Here is a 15,219-nt window from a genome sequence, read left to right on the forward strand (position 1 = left end):
TTGCATTTCATGACAATGTTGCCCTGAAAATAATACTTGCCATTACAGTTTTTTTTTTTTTTTTTTTTTTTTTTTGTCTTTTTTGCTATTTCTTGGGCCGCTCCCGCGGCATATGGAGGTTCCCAGGCTAGGGGTCGAATTGGAGCTGTAGCCACCGGCCTATGCCAGAGCCACAGCAACGCGGGATCCGAGCCGTGTCTGCAACCTACACCACAGCTCATGGCAACGCCGGATCGTTAACCCACTGAGCAAGGGCAGGGACCGAACCCGCAACCTCATGGTTTCTAGTCGGATTCGTTAACCACTGCGCCATGACGGGAACTCCCCATTACAGTTTTTTAAGTTTCTCCTCTGATCAAAGGACTTGTCTAAAAATCAAAACCTTACAAATAAATAAATATTTTAAATTATTCCACAGCTGTGCTCTTTCCTATAGATCTAGCTGAGCACTAAATAATACTTTTTTTTTTAAAGAGACTATAAAATAGATTTTTTAAAAGAACACACACAGAAATTTATTCAATAGGAGAAGTGTACTTAGTAAAGAAAGAAGCACATCATTTGAAATCAGACATACTGAAGCTCACACGATAGGTCGTCCTCTTACCAGGTAGGGATCTTTAGCAACATAACTCTGCTATTCTGTGTTCAATTCTCTCAGCAGTAAAACAAAGACAAGAATGTCTGCCTTATAGAGTTGCTGTATAGAATAATGATATATAAAGTTTAGTGACACATGTATTTATTAATTCCATTTATTTCTAATTGCATCTGCCTCCTGAAATAGAGAAATAAGGCAATTATGAAGACAATTTATATTTTATGTTTTCTCTCTTCCCACCTACAATACAAATATCCTACTTAGGGAGAGATAGAAATTTTATCCCTGAACGATCTACTTCACATTGATTGAAAAGCTCTTCTGATATTCACTCACTCCTCTCCGCTTTGTGTGATTAGAGTGTCTCTTCTGTGTTTCCATGCAGTGGAGTTGGCTTTGTATTTTTCTTCATTTTAATATAAAAGCTAGATTTCTGGGATCTTTTTAGCTATGGGGAAGAGGGCTGTCTCTTACTCGATCATATAAATTAAGCAGTCATGCCACTGCTTGACTTCAGAAGGCTTAAAGAGAACATTTGTGCTGTTTTTTGGGTTTATTTTTATGACCATTTTGTCTTTGGAAATTCCATTGTGGATTTCTCAGGTACATTTTTGCTGCCTCTCCATAGACTAAATTTAATTTTTAAAACATACCAAATAAAAATGAAACCTGAAAATGTTTTAATGAATTGGTGACTAGAGGATAGAAATTTAAGACTCTATTCAATAAAATTAACCAATTACACATTTGTAATATTAATTCAATTTCTGATTTATAGTGTGGAGTTCCCTTATGTCTTGTGTTTTGCTTTATAATCCATTTCAGTTAAGAAACTCAGGTAAGTTCTGATCACCATTCCTTCCAAATAAAGGTGAATAATGTGTAGAAAAAATATTTTATTTTATAGAGAAAAATTTTGTAGAAATAAATTTCCTCCAAATAAACATTTTCCCATCTCAATTTTTTAAATTTTTTAATTGTAAATCTAGGTTTTCTATAATATCGGCCAGTATATTTATATTGATACCATATATAAAAATAAACCATCCATGAAAATTCTAACAAATACACTAATTTTTTAGCAGTGAGTTAAATTAAAATATTGCATGCACTGAACAAATAATCAAACTATGTAATTATTAATAAAATAAACACTGCTGAACTTGAAGTTCCAAATAGTATGATGAATCTCAACTAAAATGGTAGTTCATTTTATTTAAAATCCTTCTCCTTAAAGTCAGAATCTACAGGGCTACCTTAAAAACCCCATCCTGGTGTTAACATAAGTCAGTGATTAGGCTAAGGGGGGAACAAAGCAAAGAAGTGTGCAAACTAAATATGAAAATTTTTCTGTCTGAAGAACAGGATTAGAAACTGATGGCTGTTCTCAATTTCTCAGAACATCATCATAATTTCTGTGAAATGAAATAAGGGCCATTTGCTTATTAAGATTGCTTTTCAAAATGATAAACCACTTGAAAGCTACTTAAAATTGTTATTTTCCTCATCATTTCCTCTGCAGCAAATGACATACTTAGGTAAATTCAATTTTCTTATTTTCAAGTTAAAACCTAATTTTACTTGTTTTCCCTCTGCTTATTATACACACAGACACACACACACACCACTCCAATGTTCATAGAGTGATTATAGAGAAGAGACTATAAACATTCCTCAAAAAAGAGGAAAAGTGTCGGTGTAGGGGGTGGGTGTATATGTGTGTGTATGAGGGAGGGTGGAGGTGGGTAGAGGGTGAGGGGGAGTGAGAGGGAGAGAGAGAAAGGAGGCTCCGTATCACCAAACAGATAAGCCAGAATTGAGAGGCACAGAGTAGCCTGGATATAGAGACATTTGGAAAAGCAAATGCAGTTGCTGAAAAGAAGCATCACACCCCACCAGATGATTAATATTCAGTGTGACCCAGAGTGAGGTAGCTGTGAAATTCTCAGTCATATTCTTTTTCTATGACCCTTTGCCACAAACACCCTTGCATATCAAACCCACCCAACAAGGCTTTGGCCAGAGAGGTGACAGGAACACTGGTGACTTGTCATTTCTACAGATGATCTCTATTTTCCCGGAATAGAATCCATCAATTTCCATTTGGGCAGGGGTTTGTCACTTAACAAGGATCTAGTGTTCCTCACCCCAGGTGTGGCACTAATCCTCTGCTAGAGGGTCTGAAGGAATAGACGGATTCAGGCTGTTTAATGGATTTAATTTAATCAAACCAGAGTTCGGGTACTTCCCTTTGTCACATCTGATGCCCCCATTCCCAAATTAAAAAAGGAATACACAAGCACGAGCCAGCCCTCTGAGTCCCTTGGCACATCATTATGTTGTAAAAATGACTTCATCACTCATGACAGAGAAATTAGACAGCCCCAACACTGGCATATGGCAACGGGAGAATCATTCTACCAGCTGCCCATCTGATTCTCTCCTCCCTCAAAATCATGCCCCCCACCCCCACCCCCAGAGGATGCGTCTGCACTGTGGTACTAGGATGTGGCAGCCACAGGGGAAGCCAGAGCTAGTAAGGATGGGAGGAGAGGAGAATGGAAAGAGAGAAGCTCCTGTCAGCAAACCACGTGCAAGCCCTTAGGGACGCCTCCTCCCTGATACATCTATTCAAGGGTATTTTCTTTTGTCAGAAAAAAAGAAGGGCTTTTTTGCATTGCCCCAGATACCTAACCTACAGAGCCCACAATGGGAAGATGGCTCAATGTCTGATAGGCAGCTAGATGAGTGAAATAGAGATAGTCGCCTCTGGCCCTAAAAGACTGGATAATTATAAACCAATTCCATCATAGCAGGATGGTGGTCTCCTTTAGCATGCTTTATGTTGCTGGTCTGAATTATTTTTTTACCAAAAGGGATTTGCACATATTTCTCACTGGAAGGGTTTAGAAACCTCTGCTTGCAACAGATGTTGCAATGTATAAGTAAGTACAGAGGAAAAATGATGATAGATAAATAGGTGTTGAGACTCAAGAATTCATTTCCAAAGCTTATTACAATAAATAAAGTACATCTTCATTATTTCATTTCTGTGAAAGAAAATGACAGAATAACACCAGTAAAATGATTCCTTTCTGGGCTTAAAACATGAAGATGTTGTGTTTAAAATATCTTTGCTCCTCTTTCTGAAAATCATTCTCACAAGAGGATTTTTCATAATCAGGCAAGCCAGAATATTTACCTAAAGCATATCAAATTCCACTTTTATAAATGCAAATGCACATTAGTAAACAGTTTTATAATCCATGCGTAAGAATTTGTTCATTTTTAAGTGTAAATCCTCTCTCTTTTATATCGGTGGTACGAATTGAGTTGTAGCAATCAAAATTGTAAGGAAGAACCTTTTCTTTACTGCAGACAAAAGGGCTCAACTATCCTAGTCACACTCAAACCACTGTAATCTTCTAGAAGCTCAAACTACCAAAGGGCCAGGTCAGGAGAAGTTCCAAATACCATGTTTTCTTCTCCAGAAAACCACACTATTTGTTTAAGAAAACCACTTGAGTCATTATCAAGTTTGGATTTTGCCTTTGGGAGGAAAAGAACATGGTCGTGCATGGCCAAATTATTTGGGAGCCAGTACACACACCAAAATGTACTATGTTTCTCTTGTCACAAAAATCTAAGAATCCCTTGGGGCTGCTAAAGGCTTCTCTCTCTAATTTGTGGATTTCTGTCCTGGATTTGGGGCATGATAGATTATAGGCACTCATTCAGAGAGCAGAGGGCTTAGCTTGCTACCGAAAGTGAATTTTGCAATAAAGCGCATAATATCAGGCAGAGGTGTTAAATGTCAATGTAGAGGAGCCTGTGGTCATCCATTACTGGACATCTGAGATTTAGTCGCAATCTCTTTGTGACTGTGAGCAACTCACCACCTCCCTGATTCCCTACTTCCTTTCCCAATCAATAAGTGAGAGCATTGGGTTCGATGAGCCTTGCCTGGTTCTACGTGGGGTCTTTCTGTTATAGGGAGTTCACTATGTGCTGCAGATGCATGTGATCCTCAGTCTCTTATCTGAATAAAGAACTATTTTCACTTCAGCAAATGTCAAGTTAGAAACACAAGAAACACCTGAAAAGATCAAATGTCCACTAGGAATTGAACCCTTTTTGAATAAAGGATAGGGGTGGGGAGAAATAATCTGTAACTTTTATCAGAGAAGTCTAACCTCAAACTTAAGTGGATTGCTCTTAAGTGCATCTATGACACCCGGCTAGAATTCAAAGATTGCATATGCACTGAAATACTAGCACTCTCTGTACTCTTGGCTAAAAATATTTTAAAACGGCCCTTTACAAGCCTTCAAATGAGATGGTATTTTCAGCATAAGAATTATTTTAATTGTGAATAATGCGTATGGCAAAATAACTTTAAAAACAGAAATATGACATGTGGAAAGAGGTATTTTCATCTCAATAGAAATCATCTTTTTGCATTACTAACACTTAAGGCTAATTTAAACACATGTGATACTGAATGACTATAAGATCAATTTTTTTTCTGAATTTAAGATGTTCTTAAAAATAAATTACAGCAGCCGACAATTTCTAAGTGCTGGAGGTTTCTAAGAACTTTACACATATTCTCTTATTTAGTTGTCATGATACTCATACCAGGTAGATGGTTTGATTAGTTCTCTTTTACAGAAATAGAAACTCAGATTAAGGAATATTTTATGTCATTAAGTTATTAAGTAGCACATTCAGAAGTCTGAACCTATATCTTTGGGCTTTAGAGCCTGTATCTTAACCACTATGCAATATTGCCTTTTTTAAAAAGTGTAAAACATTTTGTTGTGATGTTCATTTCATTTACTCAACAAGTATCTATCATGGGCTAGGCCCTCATTGAGATGCTAGGGATACAGTGGTGTACATGCATGGACAAAACTGCCTATACTCATAGAGCTTACATTTTATTGAAGAAAGACAGTTATTTCTTAGTTATAGACTGCTACAAAAAATACTGGTATGATATCTGGCATTAAGTGCTATATAAAACGTTAAAGCATAGTTGGGAAATCAGGGGGACAGGAGAACAATAGGAAAAAATATTTAAATAGAGCTTAAATCATATTGCTACCTAGACAGAGACAAGAACAGTCTTTGTGAATACAGTATCACCCATTAAAAATATAATGTTGACCTAACTTCTTTTGGTAAATCAGACTGTCTTTGGCTATGTCTATAAACATTCTATTATTTCTCCCATTGAATACCTGGCCAGGTTCCTCTTCACTCTCTAAATGCAAGATAAAGATAGGCCTTGGCAACTTCACACTTGTAAATATCTGAGTGATCGTAAGCCCTATGCTCTTTATTGTTCAAAGAAAAAATTAACTTGCCTCAATACCTTTTTATCATTGGGTTTAATATTCTCATCTAAAGAGATTACAGATTTTATAAGGAATCTTCCTTTGGTGCCCACCCTAAAGCCCTTTATGGAGGTGACTACATTCTCCATTGTTGGATGTACAATAGCCCTTTAAGGAAAGGCAAAAGGCAAGAGGCAAAAAAAAAAAAAAAAAAAAAGACGCAAGAGCTCTCCTCTGAGACCACCTTCCCCACCATTTTCTCTCAATGAGCAGAAAAGCAAGAATACATAGAATTTAACCAAAAGGGGACCAAGAATCTGTGTTCCCACCAATAGTGGGGATGCTTTTGCTTAATCCATAAAATGGAGAAGCCAAATCACTGCTGCTTGTTTTTCATTGAGAAATTTGCAAGGAGTTGTAACCAGAAGCCCTGCTTACAAGAGGAACTGTCTCCACACTCCTCAGTGACTTTACTCCAATTTCACCCACAACTGTGATGGCAAATATTTTCCAAAGTGAGCTTCTTTTACACCTAGAGGGAAAGAGATCTGTCTCCAGCATCCCACTCAAGGGAAATCTTTTTCTATTATTAAATAATCTACAGGGAGAATGAGCATACATGCTTGTGGGCAGAAAACTGGTCTTGCTGTGTTTTTACTGTTTTTGAAAAACAGTAAATACACATCTTTCAACCAGTTCATAAAATCTCTCAGGCTTTGTGTTAAAACACTTTTCTAAGATAAAACTGTGTAGCACAAATGAGGCTAAATTGGATATTCACTCATCAACATATTAAGAATAGGTGTCTCTGGGTGATTAAATTATTTATGATTTTTTTATTATCCTTTCTTTTTAGTATATTTTCTTATTTGGTACAGAATGCTTTTATGATCTGAAAAGTTTATGTTATATATTTTTAAACCTATTTTTACAGAAGGATTCCATTTTATTCACAATGTTTATTATATTCTAAAAAAAATTGAAGCAAATATGTGAAAATTCTAAAAGGAGATAAGGAAGTGAGTCTATAATATTCTACCTGTTCATAAATTTTATAGTAAATTTTGACTTTATTTTCTTAGTCTTGGAAAACACAAAACATTGTATGTGAAAATATTTTTTTTTTCTCCTTTAAATGCCCATTTAAAAGTAAGGTGCTTTTGGATCCAAATAAATATTGCAAAATTCAGAAATTTTTCCTTTGAGGAAAATCTACCAAAGAAACTAGAACTTGAGTCAACATTGGTCCTTTCTGTACTTAACATGACACAAATAATGGCAATGAGCTTGCATTTTTTTAAAACCAGGAAAACCTCTTTACTGATCTCCCAGTGTTAGAAACAGGGAAAGCTGGAGCATCCCTGGTGTTTTTTCCTGGCAGGAAAATGTTAGCATTTTAACATTTGGCAAGCTGATGGTTTTGACTCTGGAAAAAAAAAAAAACTTAAAGGCACAGCCGTCATATTTTTATTTCACATTATACTTAATTTCAATTATATATATATAATTAATTTCCTCAATTATATTTTGGTGAATTGTTGGATGTTTTTTCACCAAAGTGAAAATACTTTATAAATGTATGTTTGGAGTATTTTCTGGGAAATTTATTATATTTTAGAAAATTTTGGGGGGGAAAAAATTCAAGACACTATGCATTAGGGATATAAAAGCCGAAAATGTAACAACATGCTTATTACCAGTAATATGTAAGGGAATATTTCCTTAAAATGTTTCTGCCTTATATCAATTTTTCTTTGACTTATCCCATCCATAAAATTGGTTTCTCTACACACTTTAATAAGTTTCAATTTAAACTGATACCGTTTCTAAAAGAATACTTTGTCTTGGGTTGGGTCTGAGTACTAACTCTCCTAATGTCAAGGAAAAGGCCATATCAAAAGGCACTATTCCTAATCTATTGCACCCTTCTCTTGACATTTTGAAGGACAGTCCAAAAACCTACACCCTAGGAGCATTAAGCCTAAAATAAATTTCCAAGAATTTCTCCCTAATCCTCCAAGGGAGAAGAGAAATCTTGAACAGGAAAACACAACTGGTGAATGGGATTGTAGGTGACAAAAGACAGAGAAGGGGCCTGGGAGATTTCACTGAGAAATAAGGAGAGACCAGTTGAAGGAAGCAGAGGGGAGGTGGAGACTAGAGAGGTGCCCAGTTGTAGATTACTTTCTAGAAAACTTGACCCTTTGAGGGGGAAGGAGAGGGGTGAAGTCATAGCTACAGAGTCTGAAAGATTTCAAGTCTTATTTGGGGTCTCTATGCAGCAATACCTGGAAGGGCGGATGCAGCTGTTCTTTCTCAGCTTAACAATTAGACTTAAGCAGCATTTAGTTTTATTTGTCGTAATACAATGAAGCAAATGAAGCTGCCCTTCCTATCCGATGGCCAGGCTGTGCTCCCTGATACCCTCACTCCATCAGTTTTTTGCCTCATACTCCGGGGTGCCTCCGCAGGTGGCGCTGGGGGCGCTCAGGAGGGCTGGCTCTAGGACCCCGGCTGCAGGACGCCACGGAGCGCCTTCCCCACCCCGCCCACTACTTAGCGAAGCTCATTAACAGGTAGAATCGCATCCGGGCGCCTGAACTCCCTCCTGGTTCCATAGAAACAAATCTCTGGGCGGGATCCCTCGCCCGGCTTTCGACGCGTCCTACCGGGAAGTCAACATCGCAGAGAGCCGGGGCACCCGAGGGAAACACAAATCAGAGCACAGTGGTGGCCCCTCACCTCTTTGTGCGCCCGACCACACCTCTCTGTGCTCACCGGCTCCCAGCCAGGCCTCAGCTCCTACCCGGCCTAGAGCCACGTCTACCGTTTCGAGAGAAGCCAGTTCAGCCAGAGAGGAGGCGGCAGCGGCAAAGTACGCCCGCCTTGGAGAACCCAAATCCTTTGGGGCACCTTATTCTGTAAGGAGGCACCATGTTCCAGCCCCGAGAGTGGGTTCTAGGGGACTAGGAGACCTAGTCCAGGAGTTTTGCACCCCTGCGGGGCTGTCGCCCCTGCCCACAGCCTCCGCTGCCCCTCGGAGGGTACAGGTCCGACCTCCCTCAGCCCCCGCCCAGCCCTCCGCGTTACCTGTTGGCTGCCAGCCGGGAAGCGATGTAACCGCCCGGAATCTGGGTGATGATATAGCCCCAAAAGAAGGAACCGTGGATCATCCCCACGGTTTCCGGGTCCCAGTTGAATTTGGCTTTCTAAGACAGTATGAAAATAAAACAGGTGAAGAGAGAGAATCAGTGTTTGGCCTGAAAATACACGTTCAGTAGTTCTCAGCCGAAGAGCCCTCACCACCTGGGGCACTTTCTGCATTCCGGGCGTGGGGGTGATTTAAATTTCGTTTCCTAACAAAACTGAGTCTATACCGTCTCACAGAGAAGAAATGCCTCTGATGCTCATTTGAAATGGAAGGTGATTAATAGCGAAGCTGAGCGCCCTGGCTTTGATGCCCGGCAACTGTCGGACCACTTCTCTGAACCGGGCACCGTGAGAGCTTGGGTGGGAAATAGAACTCTCCACCAAGGGGTTGAACTCGCCGGCTGGCGAGAGAAACCCTTGGTGGGCGTCCGTTTAGCCGACACTGACCTGTGTGGACGCAGTAATGAAATCGCTTGGAGAATGAAACCCAGCTGAGGAAATTCTGGGGCAGAAAGGTGCGGAAGTCGGAGTAGGTGGTGGGAAGGATGGTCTCTGCCAAATGGGGGATTTGCGCGGGCCGGCAGATTTGGAGAAGCCCAGGGCAATTGCGGGAGAGCAGAGATGGAGGTGTTGCTCAGAGGTGGTTCAAAGCTCAGGAGTGGGGTGTGTCTGAAGGTCACAGCCTAGCCCCGCCTTTTCCAACCTGGGCGGCAGAACTAGGTGAACCTGGAGCGAACTATCTGCCCAGGAAATGTGGAAGAGCGCTTATCTGGCCTGGGGAACTGGGGACTCCCCCCCCTCTTTTTTTCTTCTTTGAATAAAATTTTGAAACAAAACGCCTTTTCCAGAATCTCTCGGAATACCCGGGGTCCATCAGCGTTCACAGCTTCTCACCCACAGCCAGTTCTAAATTTCTCCTCCCAACCCCCAACCCTTCACCCACAGCCGGTTCTAAATTTCTCCTCCCAACCCCCAACCCTTGCTTTGCCTGGCGTACTTTAAGGTCTCTAAACAGGAAGTCTATACCCACGGGTTTCTGTGACCTTGACAATGACCCGCCTCTCTTTAGGCGTCACCCAACATACATCATAAGATTATGAGACTGGATTCCCGGTGACCCCGAGACTGTCCTCTCTGCGGCTCCTCTCTCTCCTCGCTAGTCGGTTGGACAGCTACCAAAGGCCCTTCGGTGAAAACTGCGGATATGTGCGCACGGTTGTTTTATTTTTCGGTTTTGTTTCATTTTGACAATTAAGAATATTTGGCGAGAACTGGAGAAAATCAGGGGGGAAATTATAACTAATCCGCTGCTCTGTTACTCCTAGTAAAAGAAAAATATTTCGATTTAGAGTTAGCGGGCAGTATTAAGCACCAACTCCTTGTATGAAGTCACTCTCCTCAAAAACCTGGTGAGCTATTGACTCTTTTCCATTTTGCAGGGGAGAATAGGAAGGCCCAGACAGCACGAGTGACTTGCTCCAGCGTGAAAAAGGAGGCGATTATACTGCCGCGCCCATCCTAGAAGGACAGCGCTAGAGAGTCTGAGGGGACAGGCAGGCTTCCTCAATTTAGTGGGGATAGTGGGGCTCAAACGGGTGAAGTCGTGTCGCGAAACCACAGGGCCACAGTTGCCCACCTCCTTGATGACCTTGCCTCCGCGGTGGATGGTGCTGTTGTTGACCATGTCCACGATGGCCACGCCCAGGTTGCAGCGGATGCCAAAGGAGATGCAGAAGCCCAGGCCGCTCATGATGGCGATGATGTAGCGACGCGGCAGGCCAAAGCACGTGCAGTCGCACAGCGGTGCCTTCTTCTCAGGCACCTCCAAAGGCTTCCCATCTTCCGTCAGCTCTATAGTCTCCCCGGTCTCCTGCTTCTTCTCTAGCACCCTGCGCGGCAGAGCGAGGGAAGGCAAGGATGCTACGGGTTAGGCACCCCGGATGCCGGGCCATTCCCAGTTCCCTGCTACCTCTCCCTCAGGGGTTAGGGTGCTAGGGCTGAACCCAGGCTTTAGGACCTCCAGGGATCTCCAGTCTCCTCCCATTCCCCTTACCCGCAGTAGCGTCTCTTCAACTTTAATACCTTCTGGCCCACGGCAGCAAATCCCCATTCCCTCGGGATACATCCCACGGCGCCTAGATTCATATACACGGCCTGGGCCCAACTTTCTTGCGAGGTCTGCAGTTTGTGAGGGGACAAAGGACCTGAAAGGCGCCTTCTTAGCACCTGGGTAGACGCCTACTACCCACAGTTCTCTACCTCGGCGACAGCCGCTTTTGTGCAACCACCCAGTCTCCGAAGGGCTGCTATGCCGCGGGAGGACCCAGGCACCGTCCTGCACCTGCGCTAGCCTTTCCTTCCCAGCCAAGTCGAAGCTTTCCGGGTAGAGGACGGCGGGATCCTGCCTCCCCAGCTGAGCTCAGGAGCCCCCGGGGACCAAGGCCTGTGCGTCCGGTCTGGTGCCCGAGCAGAGAAGGTCTGTGAAAGCCCTCTGAGTGTCAGGCACTCCTTGCCCTTCCTCCAGACCGAGCGTGCCGGTTCAACGTCAACTCTCCTGTTACATGGCTTACTCTTTTCCCTCTTGTTACTCGAATTTGAAACAAAGGCCTCAGCAACATATGGCCGACACCTAAGCTTCCTACTGACAGAGCATGAATAATTAATTATTCACAATCTTGCGTCATTACTATCTCGGTTACAAACATCGAAAAGTGTCATGGGCCCACTTCCAAAGACGTAAAAATGCGACTTCCAGATATAGGAACGCGCCCCCAAATAATTTCGGGTAAGATGTTCCATACCAAGGTAGAAGGTCTCACATTTATGTTTTGCTTGGTGTTTTTTAATTTGCATAGTATTTCTCGAGATTTCGCCGCTCTGATTCAGTTGCTTTTAGGCTTGGGGAAAGGGGAGGGATTAAGCAAAGCGATGGAATGGTTTAACAAAAACCTGGTAGTTTTGTTCTGGCTCACAATATATCCGTGAAATTTCTATTAGGAAAGAGGAAGAATGTGAAGGGTAACACACCCTTGAAATGGCTATTTAGACAAAGAACCTCTCCGCTTAAGATTTGCTGATGTTTTCCAACCCACCATACATCTCTTCTCTATATGTGCCCTTTTAAATGATTATATCCACAAACAGTTGTTTTCATCTACACAGGTAAAGCAAATGAAATTTTTAGACCAATGTTAAGAATGCATAACTTGGGACATAACTGTTAAGCAATTTACGGCCACCAGAAAAACTGTTAGACTTCCAAATTCTGCAAAATACCACCTGGGGTATAGATCATAAAGGTATTTGCGGCTATGTTAATACTTATTCTTAAAGTCCAATTCCAACGTTAGAGAACATGGCAATTTATTCTGGGAGAAAAAAAGTCCAACTAATGTGATTTTTTTTAATATTGGCTTCATATGCTCATATATGCAAATTAAACTCTGCACCTGAACTCCCCACCTGATGGCAGTTGGGCTGGGAAAGAATAGCTCTTTCCAGGGCATCTGCGGTACTGCAGGGCCCTTGCAGTATCTACTGCCGCATAGGTGCATGATAGTGCCTACAAGAAACCCACCAGAACCAGAGAGATTTGGAAAATTGGGGGCAGGGGCATTGGTTATTTTCTTTACACTTCCTATATATTTCCAAAGGCTTTAATTTCCCAAATGTGAAAACTAGCTCTCTCTCAGAATCATTTATCCCTTTGTTTCTCCTTGATTTTGCTCATATTATTAACAAAATGTGTATTCATATTAACATTCTTGAAAAGATTTGAAGTTGTGAAATTTTCAGAATAATTAGTACAGGGACTATGGCAGAATAAAAAACAATTAAATCATTTATAGTACTTTTAAAATCATTTTGCTGATTATTATCATGGCTTTTTCTTAAAAGCACTCTGGCATTTCCCATGCAAGAAATAGACTTCTAGGAGAGGTCAAATAATTAAAAATACATGTACACTGCTTCAGATTTAAAGAGAAGAACTGCTTCAGCTATCAATTATTTATATATTTTGATTCTCCTTCCTTTAGTACTGAAGAAAGATTCCACTGGGGGATTCTCTACTCAAGTGGTTTTAAAGCTGAGCTCTAGATTTCTTTTTGCTACTACTCTTTGGGATTTTCTTGGTTAATTTGTTTAGATGATTGTGTTTTTTATTCATTTTTCTGCATTAAAGGAATTTAATTTGGTGTTGCTATGAGCAGCAAAAGAGAGGCTCTTTGAACAGGTGCAGATTATTTCTCAATTGTAAAGAGGATAAATCCTCAGTAAGAAAGGATAAGAATCTGCAGGTACCAAAACAGCAATCTCTCTCTCTCTCTCACATACACACTCACACTCACGACACACCCCACAAAGCAGACAGGTTAATTTAGTGCAACATTCCTGAATTAATAAGTAGGTTTCCAGAGCAGCCCCGCTTCAGCATTGAGCAACAAAAAAAGATTTTCCGATCATGTTACAATCTCTCTAAGCAACCAGGGTTTAAGGAAATAGCTCTGCAGGTTTTTTTTTTTTTTTCTTTCTTTCTTTTATGCCAAGTCCCAAGCAAACATAGGTTTGCTTTCTCTTACCTGTAGATCTGGCCGAGGGATTTTCCAGCAAAATTCTTTAGCCCCTCTTTTCCTGGGGCCAAAATCCTTTGTTTCACCGACTCCATTCTTGCAAAGGTTGGTGTCAGCTCTTGCCAGGTTTAAATAGTGACCGCTATGAAAGGCAAGAGTTGCGCATATTGTCTTAATCGCTTAAGATAGTTGTAGGTTTTTTCTTCTCAGCAGAACGGTATCCGTGTGCTTCTTGCAAGAGTGCGAGTGAGAGAGGGGAGGGAGAGTGAGAATGAGAATACAACAGAATAGCTGCATGCAACCCACGGGTTTCCTAATAGGAGAGTTGGTAGACACAATCAGAAAGTCTCATTGGAAGGGGAGGATCCGGTGGCAAAGGGAGCACATAGTGCCATGGTATTTGGGTGGGTGCAGATGAGTCCTTGTCCTGGAAGTCAGTCCATTGAAAAACAATGTGAATTCCCGGTTTTGAGAGCCTTGTTGCTGTCAAATCTTCTTTCTTTTAAATGCGGGTGGATATACCACAGAACCCTTGTATAAGGGCAAAGTCAAAATAGTACTTTTTAAAATGGTGCCCTTGCTGTGAGGAGCAGAGCACTTCCAAAACTCAGGGGACCATCTTAGGTCTCAGGTGAGCGATGCTGCTATTAGTTTTTCCTCCTTGCCCGTGATCTCCTCCCAACACGCCAGCGCAACTCTGCTCTGCGGTAAAGTCGAATTAAGATGGAGAAAGCTTGCTGCTCTTTGAGGACGTGAGTAAATAACAGCTACACAGTTCTGATTTGGGCAGCGTCAGAATTTATTTTTTTATTTTTTTTATTTTTTTTCACCACCGCTGACAGCGCCTGTCTGGGCGCTTCTCGGCAAAATGGTTCAGCACCACGGACAGAGTAAGTTTCCGGAAAAGGGGAGGCTTCCTTTGGCTGGTCAGGTTACCAACTTTCTGGGGAAACTGGGGGGATTGCACTGACCAAGGACCTTACTGGGGATCTTCAGAAATGGATGCTATGGAAACAAAATGAGAAGATGTCATCATTGCCTGGGTTTACAGGGAGAATGGTGCATTTGGCTCTGCAAGGGAGGAAGACTTTATTAAAAATTGACAAGTTACTTCTAGTTTCCTATGTTTTGCCCAGCAAGCTGATGCCAGCTCTGACAGTGTTGCAGGGAAGGAAGATTACAACATATTTTACTTCTGTTTGTGGTATTTGGGAGCCTGGTCTCCCTTGGATATAAAAAATATGGACCCCAAATGCATAAATATGTTGATCATGTGTTTTGTTTTAACCCCTGATAGGTAAGAAGAAAAGGAAGGGAGAAAGAAAAGAGATAATAGGGATAGTGGGAAGGAGGGAGGCAGGAGGAGGGAGAGAGAGGGAAAGACTAGAGAATAATAATAAAAGAATAGTTGTTCTCGGTGTTCTTGGTTAAATAAAAGACAAGCAATTTAATATAAATTCTTTGGAATCTTATGCTTCTTCACTTAATTTTCAACACACTACTGAAATATCAATAAACTGATGAAATTTGTGGCTATACCTTGTGTTGTTAACAAATT

At 41.4% G+C, this 15,219-nt stretch overlaps 1 protein-coding gene across 2 annotated transcripts in view; it reads right to left on the minus strand.

The window, feature by feature from the left end:
- The window catches only part of SLC17A6 (solute carrier family 17 member 6), a 39,523-nt gene extending 25,097 nt beyond the window's left edge, over positions 1–14,426 (minus strand). The window contains exons 1-3 of one of the 2 annotated variants that reach the window (XM_003122911.6): positions 13,671–14,426; positions 10,727–10,979; positions 9,031–9,149 (exon numbers count right to left, since the gene is read on the minus strand). In XM_003122911.6, the coding sequence (XP_003122959.1) occupies positions 9,031–9,149; positions 10,727–10,979; positions 13,671–13,756 (458 nt within the window). In that variant the 5' untranslated portion in view covers positions 13,757–14,426. Of the gene's footprint in view, positions 1–9,030; positions 9,150–9,537; positions 10,131–10,726; positions 10,980–13,670 lie in introns of those variants that run through there. The other variant, XM_085010092.1, reaches the window with a different exon arrangement.
- Between the last annotated feature and the right edge of the window lie 793 nt (positions 14,427–15,219).

Source organism: Sus scrofa, chromosome 2, assembly GCF_054392235.1.
Source record: "Sus scrofa isolate SSC_HxYL_T2T_F1_AM1 chromosome 2, Sscrofa_HxYL_maternal_Yorkshire_Landrace_v2.0, whole genome shotgun sequence".
In the NCBI taxonomy this organism is placed as follows: Eukaryota; Metazoa; Chordata; class Mammalia; order Artiodactyla; family Suidae; genus Sus; species Sus scrofa.